At 45.4% G+C, this 15,356-nt stretch overlaps 1 protein-coding gene across 1 annotated transcript in view; it reads right to left on the bottom strand.

The window, feature by feature from the left end:
• Positions 1-723: 723 nt before the first annotated feature.
• Positions 724-15,356, bottom strand: part of CNN3 (calponin 3) — a 28,219-nt gene continuing 13,586 nt past the window's right edge. The window contains exons 2-7 of the mRNA XM_080916373.1: positions 8,242-8,363; positions 7,980-8,046; positions 6,934-7,071; positions 6,463-6,579; positions 4,262-4,408; positions 724-2,170 (exon numbers count right to left, since the gene is read on the bottom strand). Coding sequence (XP_080772499.1) covers positions 1,826-2,170; positions 4,262-4,408; positions 6,463-6,579; positions 6,934-7,071; positions 7,980-8,046; positions 8,242-8,363 — 936 coding nt within the window. The 3' untranslated portion in view covers positions 724-1,825. The remainder of the gene's footprint in view (positions 2,171-4,261; positions 4,409-6,462; positions 6,580-6,933; positions 7,072-7,979; positions 8,047-8,241; positions 8,364-15,356) is intronic.

Genomic DNA, 15,356 nt, shown 5'->3' with positions numbered 1-15,356 from the left:
TTTCACAAGTCAGCAAACGTCATAGAAAGGTGTTGCTTAACCCCTGCCCAAAATGAGACTTGTCTGGTAGGGTTTTTTATTTTTAAACACACCCAAACAGAAGAGCCTTTCCTTTTTAAAGCCCTAAACAAATCGAGACAGTGAACATGAGGATGGCCCAGATGCTGTGTGGAGCTCTCATCCTAACAGACTTGGCAGGCCAGTGCATGTGATGTAACATGAGGCTCCTCCCCCTAGCCACCTCTGCAACTTGACAAGAAACAGCCTGACAGCTCAGGACCACTTTAGATGCAAAATTTTTCTTTAATAGTACCATAGACTCCATTTAGCATCTAAGTCTCCTACAATGATTTACAGGGTACTCCCAGAAGCACGGAACCAAGCCACCACAGGATGAGCAAGCATACATCATTTCGGTGGGTACAACATCTATATCTGTCCTGACAAAAGCCACCCAAGGCCACCAGTAAGCCTTCTCAGGAGAAATTGCTCAGCTGAGACAAGGTCAGAGGGTATGACTGAGCAGCTTCCCTCAGTGACCACACTGTCCTTTCACACTAAGGCGAGGCTGATCAAACAGCTGATCAAACAGCTGATCAAACAGCTGATCAAACAGCTGATCAAACAGCACGCCCCATGCCTGGCTTCAGGATCATTTACATGTTCGGTGCGTGTGTAAGAATTCCCCCTTGCTTTTAAGAGAATCCCAAATTGAATTTTAAACCCAAGACAGCCAAGTCACAATAAAATAAGAACCAGGTAATTCTTGTTTGACACTTTATTATATACAATGGGCACTTTTCTTCTTTTGGTTGTTATTTTGTTTTTGTAGCTTTCAAACAGGGTCTCTGTAGCCCAAACTGACCGCAAACTCACAGAAATCCTCCTGCTTCAGCCTCCCTAGTGCTGGGATTACTGGTGTTAAGTTGTCACACCCAGCTTAGACTCAGTCTCCAGTGAGTGCCATGCTGTATGAATTAAATGTTAGAATACCTCTCTTAGTGCCTGTGGGACAAGGCCTCTGGTTTCTGACTTTATTCTGCCTATGTAGAAGAGAACCAGAAAATAACCAGCCTGTGGTTCTTATGAATGTTCAAAAAAAAATATTTATTTATAAAAAATACAATGGGATGTTTATGCTGAGAAATGCAGCAATAAATACAGTTGAAGGAAACAGCAAGTCTACAGTAATACATTGGCACAAATGAAGTCTGCAGGCACAACACCCAAACCTACGTGTGTGCGGCCAGTTTTGTATACACGCCTTTAGAAGCGCCACCTGGAGAGACCTTGTCAACTTAGGAAAAGAATGAGTACACGTGTAATCACAAATGCACACTGATCATGACTTTATTTAGAACTCAGCAGACAATACTGCAGAAAAACATCCATGAGTCAGGTTCTAAAGCTGCATCTTAGATTTAGTTGGCAAAGACCACATTTAGCAAATCAACTTTTTAGTCTTCCGCATACAAGCCAGATACATACTAGACTGTAAAAAAGAAAAAATAGTTTCCTATTGTTTGAAAATACCAGTTTATGTGTAAGTGTAAAAAAATGCATAGATCTTCAACCAAAGAGCTGGCTGTCCTGGCGCAGCTTCCTCGTCACCTCGTACGGAGTTACCGGTTATGCCGTACTTGCTACAGCAGTAGAAGGCAGCTATTTAGAGAGGAGGCAGAAAAGGGGAAAGGAATGTGCATAAGGCATTCTTTACAGGTACAATAAGTATAATAGTGTTTTAGGAAGACAAGAATTATTCAAGGCTAGCTTGGGTCTCACTGGATAAAACAATGGACTAAATACTGCGCTCCCGTGTGTGACTCTAATAATCAATGCCCTGGTCATCACCATACTGGTACTCCCGAGGGTAGTCGTCTGGGTACTCGCCATGATATTCATCGGGGTATTCTGCCTGATAATCGCTATCACTGATTTCAGACCCATTTGTTCCCGTGCCCTGGCTCCCGTTGTGAATGACAGGTTCTGTGGGTGCGGCACAGTACTTGGGGTCATACACTTGCCGCCCAAGCCCATACACGCTCATTCCTTTCTGGGAAGCAACTTTGTTGGTGCCCATCTGTAGAGATATGGTCGAGTTGTCCACTGGCTGTAATGTTAGCTTCTGGTCATAGATGTCTCTTCTGGTACCTGGTGCTAGCATCCCAGCCTGGTATTAGAGCATAACAGTACACAAGGTAAGACAACAGCTAAGATCTACACTTCTTAATATTGTCTAAATTATTACATTCACACAGAATGCATTAACATTGCAACTTTCAATTGGTTCTGGTGTTACCCTAACTTACCAAAATATTCTTTTAAAAAAGATTTATATTAGTTACATGAGTACATTGTAGCCGTCTTCAGACACACCAGAAGAGGTCAACCAATCCCATTACAAATGGTTGTGAGCCACCATGTGGTTGCTGGGACTTGAACTTAGGACCTCTGGAAGAGCAGTCAAGTGCTCTTAACCTGAGCCATCTCTCCAGCCCCCAAATATCTTACAGCACTCATTTTTATCATGGGATTCACTGACTCTTGAGCTGTTGAGCTGAGTCAGGCCTTCTTTCAAATCTCTGCCCACTGTAAGATCACTATATAGTACCAGATAATAACTTCCTGTGTTCTATAGAAGTAATACAACATTCTACCGAGTGAAGGACAAATAAAACCAAGCCCAGGGCTGGAGACGCAGCTCTACGGTTAAGAGCACTTGCAGAGGTGCCAGTTCCCAGCACCTATACCGTGTAACTCACTTTCTGGGCATCCCACAACATTTCTGACCCCCAGGGGTACCAGGCATATGCATGGTTCATAATTGCAGGCCAAATAGCTGCACACATAAAAATCAGATAACTCTACTTTTTCTTTTACCTATATTGCTAAAAAAGCCCCACACCTGCATACCTAACCGTCCAGGTCTCCAATTTTAAAAAAGCATACATGCCTTCAACAAGAACCATGCTGAGCAGATCTCAGGGACTGAGTCTTCTCACGAGGCTGCCACAAAGAGCACCCCCCCTCCACCCCGAGCCTCAGATCCTTTCTTCCTTTCACAGCATGTAGCTCACACCTCACTGTCCACTGATGTCAAGCACACACTGTAGATGTGCATGTGAACAGGAAGCTCGAGTGACAGCTAAGACAATCAACTGCAGGTGACAGGACGCTCTCCACTCGGGGGAACGACAGATGTCATGGTGAAAACAGGAAGGCTTACCAAAACCCAGTCCCACTATTTTTAGATATAAAATCCTGCTGCTTTCAAATAGTTATCTCATTGTTTTTACTATTTATGTGTGTGGGGGGGATGAGGGTGGGAGCGGAGAGGGTGCTAGACAGACGTGGGTCCAGGGTGCACACGAGAAGGCTAAAGGACAACCCTGTAGCAGCTCTCTCCCTCCATCTTCATGGGTTCCAGGAGTCAAATTCAAATAACCAGATAATCGCCTTTAACCCCTGGGTCATCTCATCCACACCCCCATTTTTTCTGAAATCCTGTGACGACTCATTTTGGCTTTCAGGTAGACACACCTGGGAACTGTAACCCTCAATGAAGGAATTAGCTCTATCTGATCGGCCTGTGTGTGTCTCTGTGGGGCATTTTCTTGATTGCTAATGGATGCTGGAGGCCTCTGGACGGACAGGCCTGTCTGTCTCAAGGAAGGAGCAGGCAAGGGAAGCCAGTGAGTGGGTGACACTCCTCCATGACCTCTGCTTCAGCTCCTGCCTCCAGGTTCCTGCTTCGGATGAACTACGACATGGAAATGTAAACTGAATAAACCCTTTCCTCCTCATTATTTTAAAAATTATCTAACTAGCATTTCATACAAATTCATTTGTTTGCTTAATATTTCATAAGAATTCTGACTAGATAGCTTTTTACCAGAAATGCCAAATAACCTTATATGCCCACTTAAATGGACCCCTTTAAAAACCAAACCAAACCGGGACAGGGGAGAACAAACTCCCGTTTCCTTGGCTTTTGGAATAGGAACACATATAAACATGGCTTTTTCTTGTTAGGCAGAAAGGCCAGCTGTTCTTACTGCCAACCAAAACCATTAGCCATGCTACACTTTTCAGGCCAGAGAAAGGGTCCTTTGATTCTTTTGCTCTCAGGGAAATCTACTTTCCTGAAGGCTAAAACCACTATGGAAAAAGTACCATTCGAGCGTCTTGCTATGGGGGTCAACGCTAATGTCGCCTACTCCTCCATGCCCTTTGCCTCTAGTATTAACAAGACACGGCTTACCTGGCTGGCTCCTTTGTTGGTGCCCATCTGCAGGCTAATGGTGGTCTGGTCAAAGGGTTTGTCAGTCTGCATTTTGGGATCATAAAGATGCCTCCGAGTGCCATAGGCCGTCATACCCGCCTGGCTGGCACATTTGTTGGTTCCCATCTTTTAAGTTAAAAGGTCAGCATTAATTATCAGAAGTCAGAACAACATATGCACAAAAAAAAAAAACGTTCTCACTTGTCACACACAATACACAAAGATCTCAGTTCAATTCCCAAGCACCAAAAAAAAAAAAAAGGAAAAAAAGACAAGGAAAGTCTGGGACTTATAAACTCCTGAGCTAAGGAATTTGCTCAGGCGACTATGCATGAACTGCCCTCTGTGTGAAGGCTAATTTAAAAAGGGACATTCCAAACACTCTTAAATATAAGGAACCCACAGCAGCTAGCTGCAGTGAACTTGCAGATGTGTTATTAATAAGAAGACACAGTGTGGGCAGAACTGTGGGTAACTGACTCCCTGATGCTTTCCGCAGCCCGGGACCAGACTAAAGTGTATCCTCTTCAGAGAAACCACAGCCAGCAGAGGAGACCAGGCAAAGAGGCTTCCAACTGCACCCAACCTGGATCTTGTCAGCTACAAAGCTCACCCTCCAGAACTACATGATGGGGAGGGAGGAGGGAGGTTAGGAGGAGCAGCAGCAACTTACAAAAAAACCTTGTACTGTTTCAAGTAAGTTTACAACTTTGTGCTGCCCCGAACCCACAGCCGTCTGGGGGTTGCATGCGCAGCCCGCACGCTCCGAGTTACAGCAGACGCCAGGCACTCGGGAACCGTCATCATGTTCATGGGAGGAAAATACATTTATTTCCTCAACTCTCTGGCCAGAACCAGAACAAGGCAGTAAGAGAAGCGTGAAGTGAAATGAAGCAGGTTCGGAGGAATAATTAACATCTCCTCCCTGCCGAGAGCTATATGACCCAGGAACACCCCGAGCAGCTCGTGGAAGAAGGGCTGCTCCCCGGACTGATGGTTTTTGTTTGCTCCTTAAAAATAGTTTTTGAGACAATAAACACAGGCTGGCCTTGCACGCCCTAGGTAGTCAAGGATAATCTTAAACTCCTGATCCCCCATCTCCCCAGTACTGGGGTCACGGGTACACTGCCATGCTCAGATGACACTTGGAACAATTTTACTACTAAAAGCAAAACTCCCGCAATAGAAAAGATTCACACAATTCATAACATAAGCTCCCCTCCCCCAAAGAAGAGGGAGGAAAGTCACTGTAACATTAACGTTCATCTAACTACAGCTAGAGTTTGCAGCAGACATCTGTGAATACCCTTGGGTTTTATTTGCATATGTGTCCTGTGCAAGTCTAGAGCCACACCCACATATAGAAACCCACGTTTTACAAAAAGACACACATACCTCTTTAGAAGTTCACAGTATTTTATAACTTTGTCTCTTAACCCGTCTTTTCAGACACTGATGTAAAATTTTCAGGCTGCACGCTCCTACTTGCAAGGAGTTCTAACTTACTAAGTGATCAGTATTTGGACTCTTCTTTCCAGTTCCCCACCATTTATACAAATGTGTGCTTTTTAACATTAAAGCCACCTGACAGAGACTCAGTCAAGAGGTCGGCACACCACAGAGGTCCTTAGCAGTGACACTGCCGCCTGGCTGCATTTTGGTGACTCTCTCCGGGGAGACTGTAAAAGTTACATAACCAAGTACTTCCCAGCCACTGAGAGAACCCAGTGATCAAGGCTGACAGAGCACCACACACCAGTATATGACTCTGGCATGCTGGTCTTTTATACACTGCTTCCCTTGGTCAGTAACAGCCAAGAATTTACAAGTTCATTTCCCCCTTTTAAAGATAATATGACTATCTTTATAAACAACTTAATTTCCTAGAGAAACGACGGTCAAGCTGGGTGGCAGAACTGAAGATCTTTTAAAGCCACCACCATTTTCTTACACATATTATTTAATTTTCATCTGCTGAGACAAGCTCTCATTCTGTAGAACAGGCTGGCCTTGAACTCAGATGTAGCCCAGGATGGCTTCAAACTCAGAGCAATCCTCCTACCTTTGCCTGCTGAGTCTGTCAATGCCATGTGTATATCCAAGCCATCTAAATTATGCATATTTTACTAGTGAGAGGCAGAACATTTAATGAAAAAAAAAAAGAGTATCGCACCACTTACCTGTAAACCAATTACACTTTGGCCAGCCTTTAATTTGCCTTCATCGAAACGTCTTGTTTGTTTCTCTGCATACTTAACGCCAATGTCAATGGTTGTGTGGAATCCTTTTGTTTTCGCCTAGACAGAAACACATTCCCCACCTGAGCTGGAACACTGGGACTCGCCACCAGCATTTTGAAGAGGGAACAATGAGGAAGTGACGCCCACAGACAGGCCTCATGAGCTCATGTCATTCCAGAGGTAGAAGACACACTTAGGCCTATTCAGTGATAACACTGTACCCTCTGAAACGCAGGGCCCTAATTAACCTATCTAGCCCAAGCTGATGTCAGCAGCCTTTCACAAAGCCAGCAATTACAGAAGACACAGGCCCCTCCCCACGTGGTCTCTGCATCCCTGGGAGAACAATGATGTCACTCATCACCTATGTGCAGGAAAGTTTCTTTAATCCAGTGAAGAGTCTGTACGTACCAGACCTGCTAGAGCCACCAGCGTAGTCTGAACCTGGGTCATGTTGCCATTCTCAAAAAGGTCGTTTGCTTCAAATATATCATGGGGCTTCATACCGTAAGCCTGGATAGCTTTAATAAAGTTGCCGATGTTCTCCAACTATAAACAGAAAGAGGCGTGTAAGGTTTGAAACTGAATATGGACACACCAAGATTCTTCAGTCTAGATAACTGGTTACAGACACCAGAGTGAGGATTCTCTATCCGATACATAGGCGAACAGCTTACTCTCTGAAAGGGCTTATAGAATAGTCTTGTAAAGTTGTTTTTCTTTTTAAGTTCTTTTTTGTTGTTCTTGTTTTGAGACAGAATCTCGTGAAGTTCAAACCTTATATAAAACTGGTCATAGAGCTGACAAAGATCTTGAATTTCTGATCCTCTTGCCCAGACCCCACCTTCCAGACCTGGTACTATAATAAGTAGTGCTACCCCTCCCTACTTATGCTGTGCTGGGAATCAAATCCAGGACTTCATGCATGCTAGTTTACAAACTGAGTCCACAGGGGCCAAACTGGCCATGTGTATATGTGTGTATGGTATACATTTATGTGGGTTAGTATATGGGTTTGGGTGTAGGTGCCAGTGTGTGTGTGTGTGTGTGTGTGTGTGTGTGTGCGCGCGCGCGCGCGCGCGCGCGCGCGCGTCTATGTTTGCAGGCTAAAGGTTGACATTTGGTATTTCCCCTCATCATCCTCTGCTAAGGCAGAGAGTCTCTGATACACTCATCTACTTAGCCAGTCTAGCAAGCTGGCTTGTCTGGCAATTCCCATCAGGGAACACATGATGAATGTGAGCGCAGCCTGGGCTATAAAAAACAAGAGAAGGAAAGGAGGGAAGGGAGGGAGGGAGGGACAACCAGGAGAGGAGAAAGGTAGGGAGGGGGAGCAAGAGAGGAAAAGAGACCGAGGGAGGAAAAGAGGGAAGGAACAGAGAGGAGGGAGGAAGGAAGGAACAGAGAGGAGGGGAGGGAGGGAAGGGTGGACAGGAGGCCACCCATTTGACGATTACCTGCGGCCAGTTTAGTGAGGATTCGTTGACTTTCTTCACAGAGCCTGGCTGTAGCTTGTTTATGAGTCTAAAAACAGAATTACAATGACACTTTATAGATCAAAAAAAACAAGAGCCAGAATGTTAAGCTGATGTCCTGGATGTCAGGAAGGGAAAACACAGTGGTAGAACATCCAGGTCAACATTCTAGATGGAGAACCAGAATCAAGGCAGAAGCCCACAGACAGGAGTGGGAGAGGAGAAAGGCCACTCGGCCACTCACTCGCACAGGATGATGCCGTCCTTCAGCCCTAGCTGGAAGTTGGTCCCAATGCCCATGCCTGTCACCTCTTCTATCCAGTTGCGCAGATCTTCCTCGGCCTGCTGGTCATACTTGGATGCGATCTGAAACACAAGAGCGACTCAGTAACAGGGACATCCACCACTGGCTCACAAAGCCCCAACTGAGACAGGTAGCTCCTCCCCTACAGGAGAGTTTGCCAGTGACCTTAACCAGCGGTTGCAGCTGCAGTAACTACATACGCACAGACTGTTGGTGAAGGCGGTGTCAATTAAGGAACATAAAAAGAGAAGCCAGGACCAAGGAGAGAATTCAACAATACAAGATGAAGTCCCAATCATGCATGACGCAAGGGACAGGACTTAGCAGAGTGTTGCAATACACCATCAGCTGGACCTTAAACTTTTAAAGACTGAGTCATGAATCACCACATTCCAAAGGAGGATGGGGAGAGATTCTGACACATGGGACTACTTAACACAGTATCTCAACTATCTAGAACATACCATTCCAGGAGTTTCCCAAAGTTCTGGGATCTGCCTTCTATTACAACTACACACTACACCGCATGTGCGTGTGTGGGCACATACATTTTAAAAACAGTTCTCAGGACTTTAAAATCCACTACCTTTGAATTTCGCAATACTATATATAAACCTAAACCTTTTCCTTTTCTTTTTCTTTTTTAAGATTTATTTTTTTTATTTCATGTCTATGGGTGTTTTGCTTGTGTCTGTGTCTGTGCACCATGAAGTGCCCACGAAGACCAGAAGAAGGTATCAGATTCCCTGGACTGGAGTTACAAAAGGATGTTATAAATCAAGTGGGTGGCACCCTAAGATTCTATTTTGTTTTGTCTCTTGAGACGGGGTTTGTGTATCCCTGGTTTTCCTGGAATTCACTCTGTAGACCAGGCTGGCCTTGAACTCAGAGATCTGCCTGCCTCTATCTCTTGTTGGGATTAAAGGTCTGAGTCACCCCTGCCCAGCCACTCTAAACTTTAAAAAAAAAAAAAAAAAAAAAAAAGTGAAACAAATATTAAAAACGGCATGCAGCACACCTTTAATCCCAGCTCTCGGAGATCGAGACCAGACTGGTCTACAGAGTGTCTTCCAGGACAACCAGGGCTACACAACAGACTGTCTCAAAAAAAGGGGGTAGGGGTAAGACAGTGGCCGCAATGGTGGCAGTTGGAAGCAAGGCAAGATCATATGCTATGTCTCTGCACTTGGCACAGCTAAAATGCCAAGCAAACACACGGAGGCAGAGCCCGGGGGCTAGACAGGAGCTTGTGCAGCAATTACAGCGCTGTCAGAAATGGAAGTGAACAGAGGGGATGTCTGCTGCCCATAAAACATAATTAGGCTTAATTACCGAGCCATGCACATCACTACATTGCCCAGGAGGAGGTCCTTGGAGTTCAGGTCTAACTAGCCAGGCAGGAGAGGAGCACACAGGACTCGAGGCTGCATGTGTGCCCTTTTCTAAGAGACACACATGGGTCAGCAGGGCCAGGGCAAACAGGTGAGAAGCTGGCTAGGTTATGTCTAATAACGGAGGTCAGCACCGGATCTTAAAAGCCAATGGGCTCAACTGACTACACTTCAACAGACATGACACGACTTTCATTTTTTACCCCAAGGTGGGCAAAGATGTCATTCCTCACGACAAGTAAGTAAGAGTTACATCCTCCTCTTGTAGGCTCATGAAAGCTTTCAAATAGTTCCGGAACAGCGTCAGAGCTGCTGCTGGTGGCAGGTGCCTCCCTTCCCCCATCACCAAGGGGAGGCTCCACTGAAGTAAACATGATTTCAGGGATTACTGTGTCCCCTTCACACTCCATCACCCATAATTAGAGAACGGGGAATGGATAATGGATAACTCACTTCAACTGTGTTTGCTTAACCAGAGTTACAAAAGGAAACCCAATAGGTTTCTATTGTAAGACAGCACTGCAGAGTTTCGAGAATCAAATCCAGCCTGGAGGCCAGTTCACACCACAGGATAAGGTATACCTTGTGGTGTGCAGCAACGTTCCTGCTCTTGTACCCTCACTCTTTGAGAAGGTCTCATTCCAATGCCAGTTCGGGTAACACTGGGTGGGGCCTGGAAGGGGAGGTATGGATAGTAAAGATTCTGCCTGAGATTCACCTTGTCAGTGACGGACCAAGCAGAAAGCAGAAACTACCCTACTCCGGATAATCACTGGTGCATAATCTGTCTCCTCCAACACAGCAAACTTTGGAATGACACTTCTCCTCTCTGGCTGTCTTCACTAGGAGCCTAACTTCTGATCCAGTCAGTTCCTGTCTCCACAGCAGCAAGACTGACTTCAAAAAGTTCACTAAGTTCCTTCTGGTTGTCTACACAACTACAATCCTCAAGATGTACAGACACGGGGCTGGAGAGACGGCTCAGCAGTTAAGAGCACTGGCTGCTCTTCCAGAGGTCCTGAGTTCAATTCTCAGCAACCACATGGTGGCTCACAACCATCTATAATTGGGTCTGATGCCCTCTTCTGGTGTGTCTGAAGACAGCTACAGTGTACTCATATACATAAAATAAATAAATCTTTAAAAAAAAAGCCATAGACACATGGTAGCACAGGCACACACTCTGGTAAAACACCCATACACATTAAAAAATAAATCTAAAATAAAAAAAGTTAAAGTGTTGCAAAATTGTAATCCCAGCACAAGAAGACAGAGGCAAGTGGAGTTACAGGATGTAAAGCCAACGTGAGCTACATGGTGGGATGCAGATGAAAAGAAAGCATTCTCTCACTTTTTCAAACACAGAGATGAAACTTACAGACTGTCTCTGCAGGATGGTGGTGATGATGTCTTTTAAAAATAAATCTTTTATTAGTGCGTGTGTGCTTGCATGCTGTAAGGGTGGTAGTCAGAGAACAATTCAGAGGTGGTTTTCTCCTTCCCTCTTAGTTCTGAGGCAGGGTCTCTCTTGTTTTTATAGATAGTATAGAGGTCAAATGGAGGTGCCCTGTAACAGAGGGAGTTTCACCTAGATACCACAGAGTAGTTTTAAAAGCCCAGCACCAGGTATGAGATACCTTTTTTGAGTGGTATAGAACCCCCTCGAACATTATATGCTACTGCCAGTCTTTTTGGCTACCCCCCAGAATTTGATGCTAAGCCCTAAAGACCCCATATACTTGAGTCACAGAACATGGAAGAATCGGGCTGGTACAGACTGGAAGTCAGTCCCCTACTGGGAGAGAAAAGCAAACAACAGCGGTGAACCTTGAAAGCTATTACCAACCAGTCTGGTGGAAGAGAGGAACAGAGGTTGTAAGAATAACCAGTCCCTCTCTGATCGGACTCAAGGCTCACTCCTTACTGATGGTACTCATGACTTGGCACTGTGGACTGGGTCAAAAACCCACGGCTGCCTAAGTCAGAGATAAGAACCCACCACTCTTACTCTGCTAAATGGTCACAGTAATAAGCTGCAAGTTCCCAACAACACAGATTAACACCTATGTCCACCCTCAGGGATGCTTCTTTTTGCGCTAATACACTGACCCACAACTGTCAACATGCACAGAATAAGAGAAAAGTTGTAGGAACAAACCACTGTTGCCTGGCGTGACGGGGCTGTTGCACACATTAACTCAAAGGCGTCACCAAGTGCTCAAGACTTGCCCAAGAGTCAAAGCAGCCAAACTCCCACCACAGAAGGGTTCATGATGCCCTATTCCTAATTACTGGCCAATGATGGGTCCTGAAGAGGCTATACATGCTCTGGAAGGTGACCCTATACCCATTCCCATTCAGACAGCACCAAGTGGATTCAGTGGGGTTGGGAGGGAAAGTGGTATGTGTGGTGGATCTGGTCAAAACATAGCGTAAATTAAAGAGAAACAAAAACCCTTTAGCCAATACAATTATTTTCACCTTAAAAGCTTCATTAATTTCTGAACATAGGCTAAAATGACATGTTCTTCCTTATAACAAAGCAAAAATAAAAAGCCAAACCAAAACAACCCAAAAAACAATAACCCTAATGTTAGAATAAAGACGCAGCCTACAGAAAGGAGGAAAGAGCTTTGCTAGGTCAGGTGTGGCAGTGCATGTCTTTAGTCCAACATGAAAGGAAGAGGTGAGTGGATCCTTAGATTTCAAGGGCAGCCTGGAGAGCTCTAGGCCAAGGCTATCTAGTGAGACACTGTCTCAAAAAAATTACACTTAAGAATATTAATATCTAAGCTATATATATATATGAAGAACTTGAAATAAATAAAACATCAAACACCATCCAATCTAGGCTACAAAACAGTTCTCAAGAGAAATAAATACAAAATTCAAATAATACTTTTTGGCTGAACAACCTCAGATATCAGGGAAATGCAAATTAAAAGTGCTTTGAAATCCCACATCACTCCAGTTAGAAGAGCTGCCATCCAGAAAACTGACAACATCTGACAAGATGTGGGGGAGAGGAACTTTTATACACACTAGGGAGGAAGTCTGGACTCCAGAGCTGCAGGGAAATAAGTCAGCATAGAGGCCCCTCAAAAACAAAAAATAGATTTATGAATGGACAAAAGGGTGGTACAAATAAACATAAAACATAAAATCAGGGGCTGGAGATGACTCAGTGGATAAGAGCACTGGCTGCTGCTTTTCCAGAGGACCTGGGTCCAGTTCCCAGCACCCACATGGAATCTCACAACTGTCTGTATTTCCTGTTCCAGGGGATCCAACACCCTCAAACAGACAGAAGGAAGGAAGGAAGGAAGGAAGACCATAGCAGGGTGTAAGAGTGCACATCTTTAACCCCAGCACTAGGGAGGCAGAAGCAGGTGGATTTCTGTGAGTTCCAGGCCAGCCTGGTCTACAGACTAAGTTCCAGGACAGTTCCATGGAGAGAAAAGCCCATCTCAACCAAACAGAACAGAATAGAACAAAAGAAAGAAAGAAGCGAAGATCACAGTGCTGAGGAGAACCGTGCCTGGGCACAGCTGATGGAGTCTCCTCACAGAAATTCGACTGCATCTTCCTGGAAACATGTTTAAGGATGAAGACTGGGAAAAAGGTCTTCAGGATTAACTGGGTCAACCATCCACCTCTACCAACCAACGCTCAGTCTGCTTTCGTTCCCCCTGAACATCAACTGTCCATCTGTCTTTCCTCCTGTACTGAGAACCCAACTCAAGAGCAATAAGTCGAGTCACAGGTCTGTGTCTGTCTTCTCTCTGCCCAGCCTGGCTCTCTGGTCTGGGCGACTCAGCGCCCACTGCTGATCATCCTTCAAGTGCAGGCCAATCCTGTGAGGCTCATCTTTAATCTAACTTCAGACTCTACTACAGTGTCTGTACACAAAACTTAAATTATGTAGGTAGGCAGAACATACACATGGGGTGACATGGGCCAGAGAGAGGGTCTTGTGGTGACAAACTTAGGTGACAACGCTCAGCCCACTCAACAGCTTCATTTCTTTGTACTAAACTTGGCAGAGACAGACATTAGGTTCTGGTTACGGGGATAAAATGACAGTGACAGACGGGGTAAGAAATGCCAGTTGAACTATAATACATAAATCTCTCTCCATCACCCCCCCAGTCTCACCCCCTTCCTCAAAGTAAGCGTCATCCTCTGTCAAATAAAACATAAAACACAGGAAAAGGATTCTCATCAAAACCACAAGCCCTAAGGGCCTGTGCTTCCTAATAGTAGAAGGAGACACTACATCAGGTAAAAAGCCTTCTAGTTAGTAAGAGGCAGCCCAGAACTGGCTGGTTTTTGGGACTTTTCACTGGGAAGTCTTCAACAGGGAGACAAAGTAACTGGGGAGACAAAAGGTTTCAAAGTCATCTCAGCAATGGACCAGAAACAAACCTGGTGCTGTTTTGGGGTAAGCAGCAAGCATTCAACAAGAAGCTGCTGGCACACCTAAGGCTCACCCTCATGGAAAAAGAGTAGCCTGATGACCGCACATTCCAGGCACTGAAGAGTGAAGATCACTTTTATTCCTGAATCCGCCACGGGGCTCTGAGTTGGGACCCCTGCCGACACCCAAATCCCTAGCTGCTATAGATACACACAGCCCGTGCACATCTGTATTGTTTAAACCATCTACTGATCATTACTATACCCAGAACAGTGTAAATGCTGTGCGTGTTACATGCATCATATGCTGGCATATGGAACTCAGGGGATGACAATGAAAATACATGCTTGCCGAACATACCATTTCTCTCTTGACATTTTTGTCGTGGCTAATTAAATCTTCAGGTACCTGCCCATGAATCTAGGGAACCAATCAGTTTTCCCTTTTACCATAAATCATCAAGAGTGACTGTTAAAAGCCAGAAGCAATAGTCCAGGTCATTGTTTCTGGTGCTGACAACAGTCTCCCAGTGTTCAAGCCATGCTTGAGTTCTCCTGGGGCTGTTTTTGAGCCACTCAGATGATTCAGCACAACCCCAAACTATCTACCTAAAAATCCCACTCATGTGAGTGCCTGGGGAGGGCTGCAAGAGGAAGTCCACAAAGGTTCATATTTGAAGGCCCAGACGCAGTTAGTGAAACTGAGAAAGATTAGGAGGTGTGGCCTTGCTGCTAGAGGAGTGTCAGAGGGTGGGCTTTGAGGTCTCAAAGCCCAGTCAGAACCTGTCTCTGTCTGCCTGCCTGCCCACTGCTTGTGGATTGGTCTAAGTGTTACCCACTGCTCCAGGACCGTGGCAGTTTCCTGCCATGATGATCAGGAACTAGCAGCTCCCAAAACTGGTTGGTAGGAGATGATGGCTGTCCTGGAGGGAATGGGGGACATCGGTGAAAGTGAGCACGCACCCAACAGGAATCACATTCAAGAACAGCTGCCCAGGTCTCCTTCCTTGACGTGCGGTACAATAGTCGGCAGACAGTGACCTTCATCTAGGGTCACATCAGCAGCCTACGGCCTCAGAGTTTAAAGGTCTGTCTTGTGACTGAGAGACACCTGCACCTGAGCGCTGCTGTGATCACCACAGGCGTGCGTCACTTCTCCTGGACCAGCCAATCTAGTAATCTTAGATGGCCTGCTCAGGACACTGTCTGCAGCAGGTCTGGAAGGTAGGCCAGGAGCAGTCACCCGGG

This window comes from Micromys minutus (genome assembly GCF_963924665.1).
Source record: "Micromys minutus genome assembly, chromosome: 4".
Lineage (NCBI taxonomy): Eukaryota > Metazoa > Chordata > Mammalia > Rodentia > Muridae > Micromys > Micromys minutus.
Note: the sequence above shows the minus strand (reverse complement) of the source record. Positions and strands in the feature narration are given on the sequence as shown.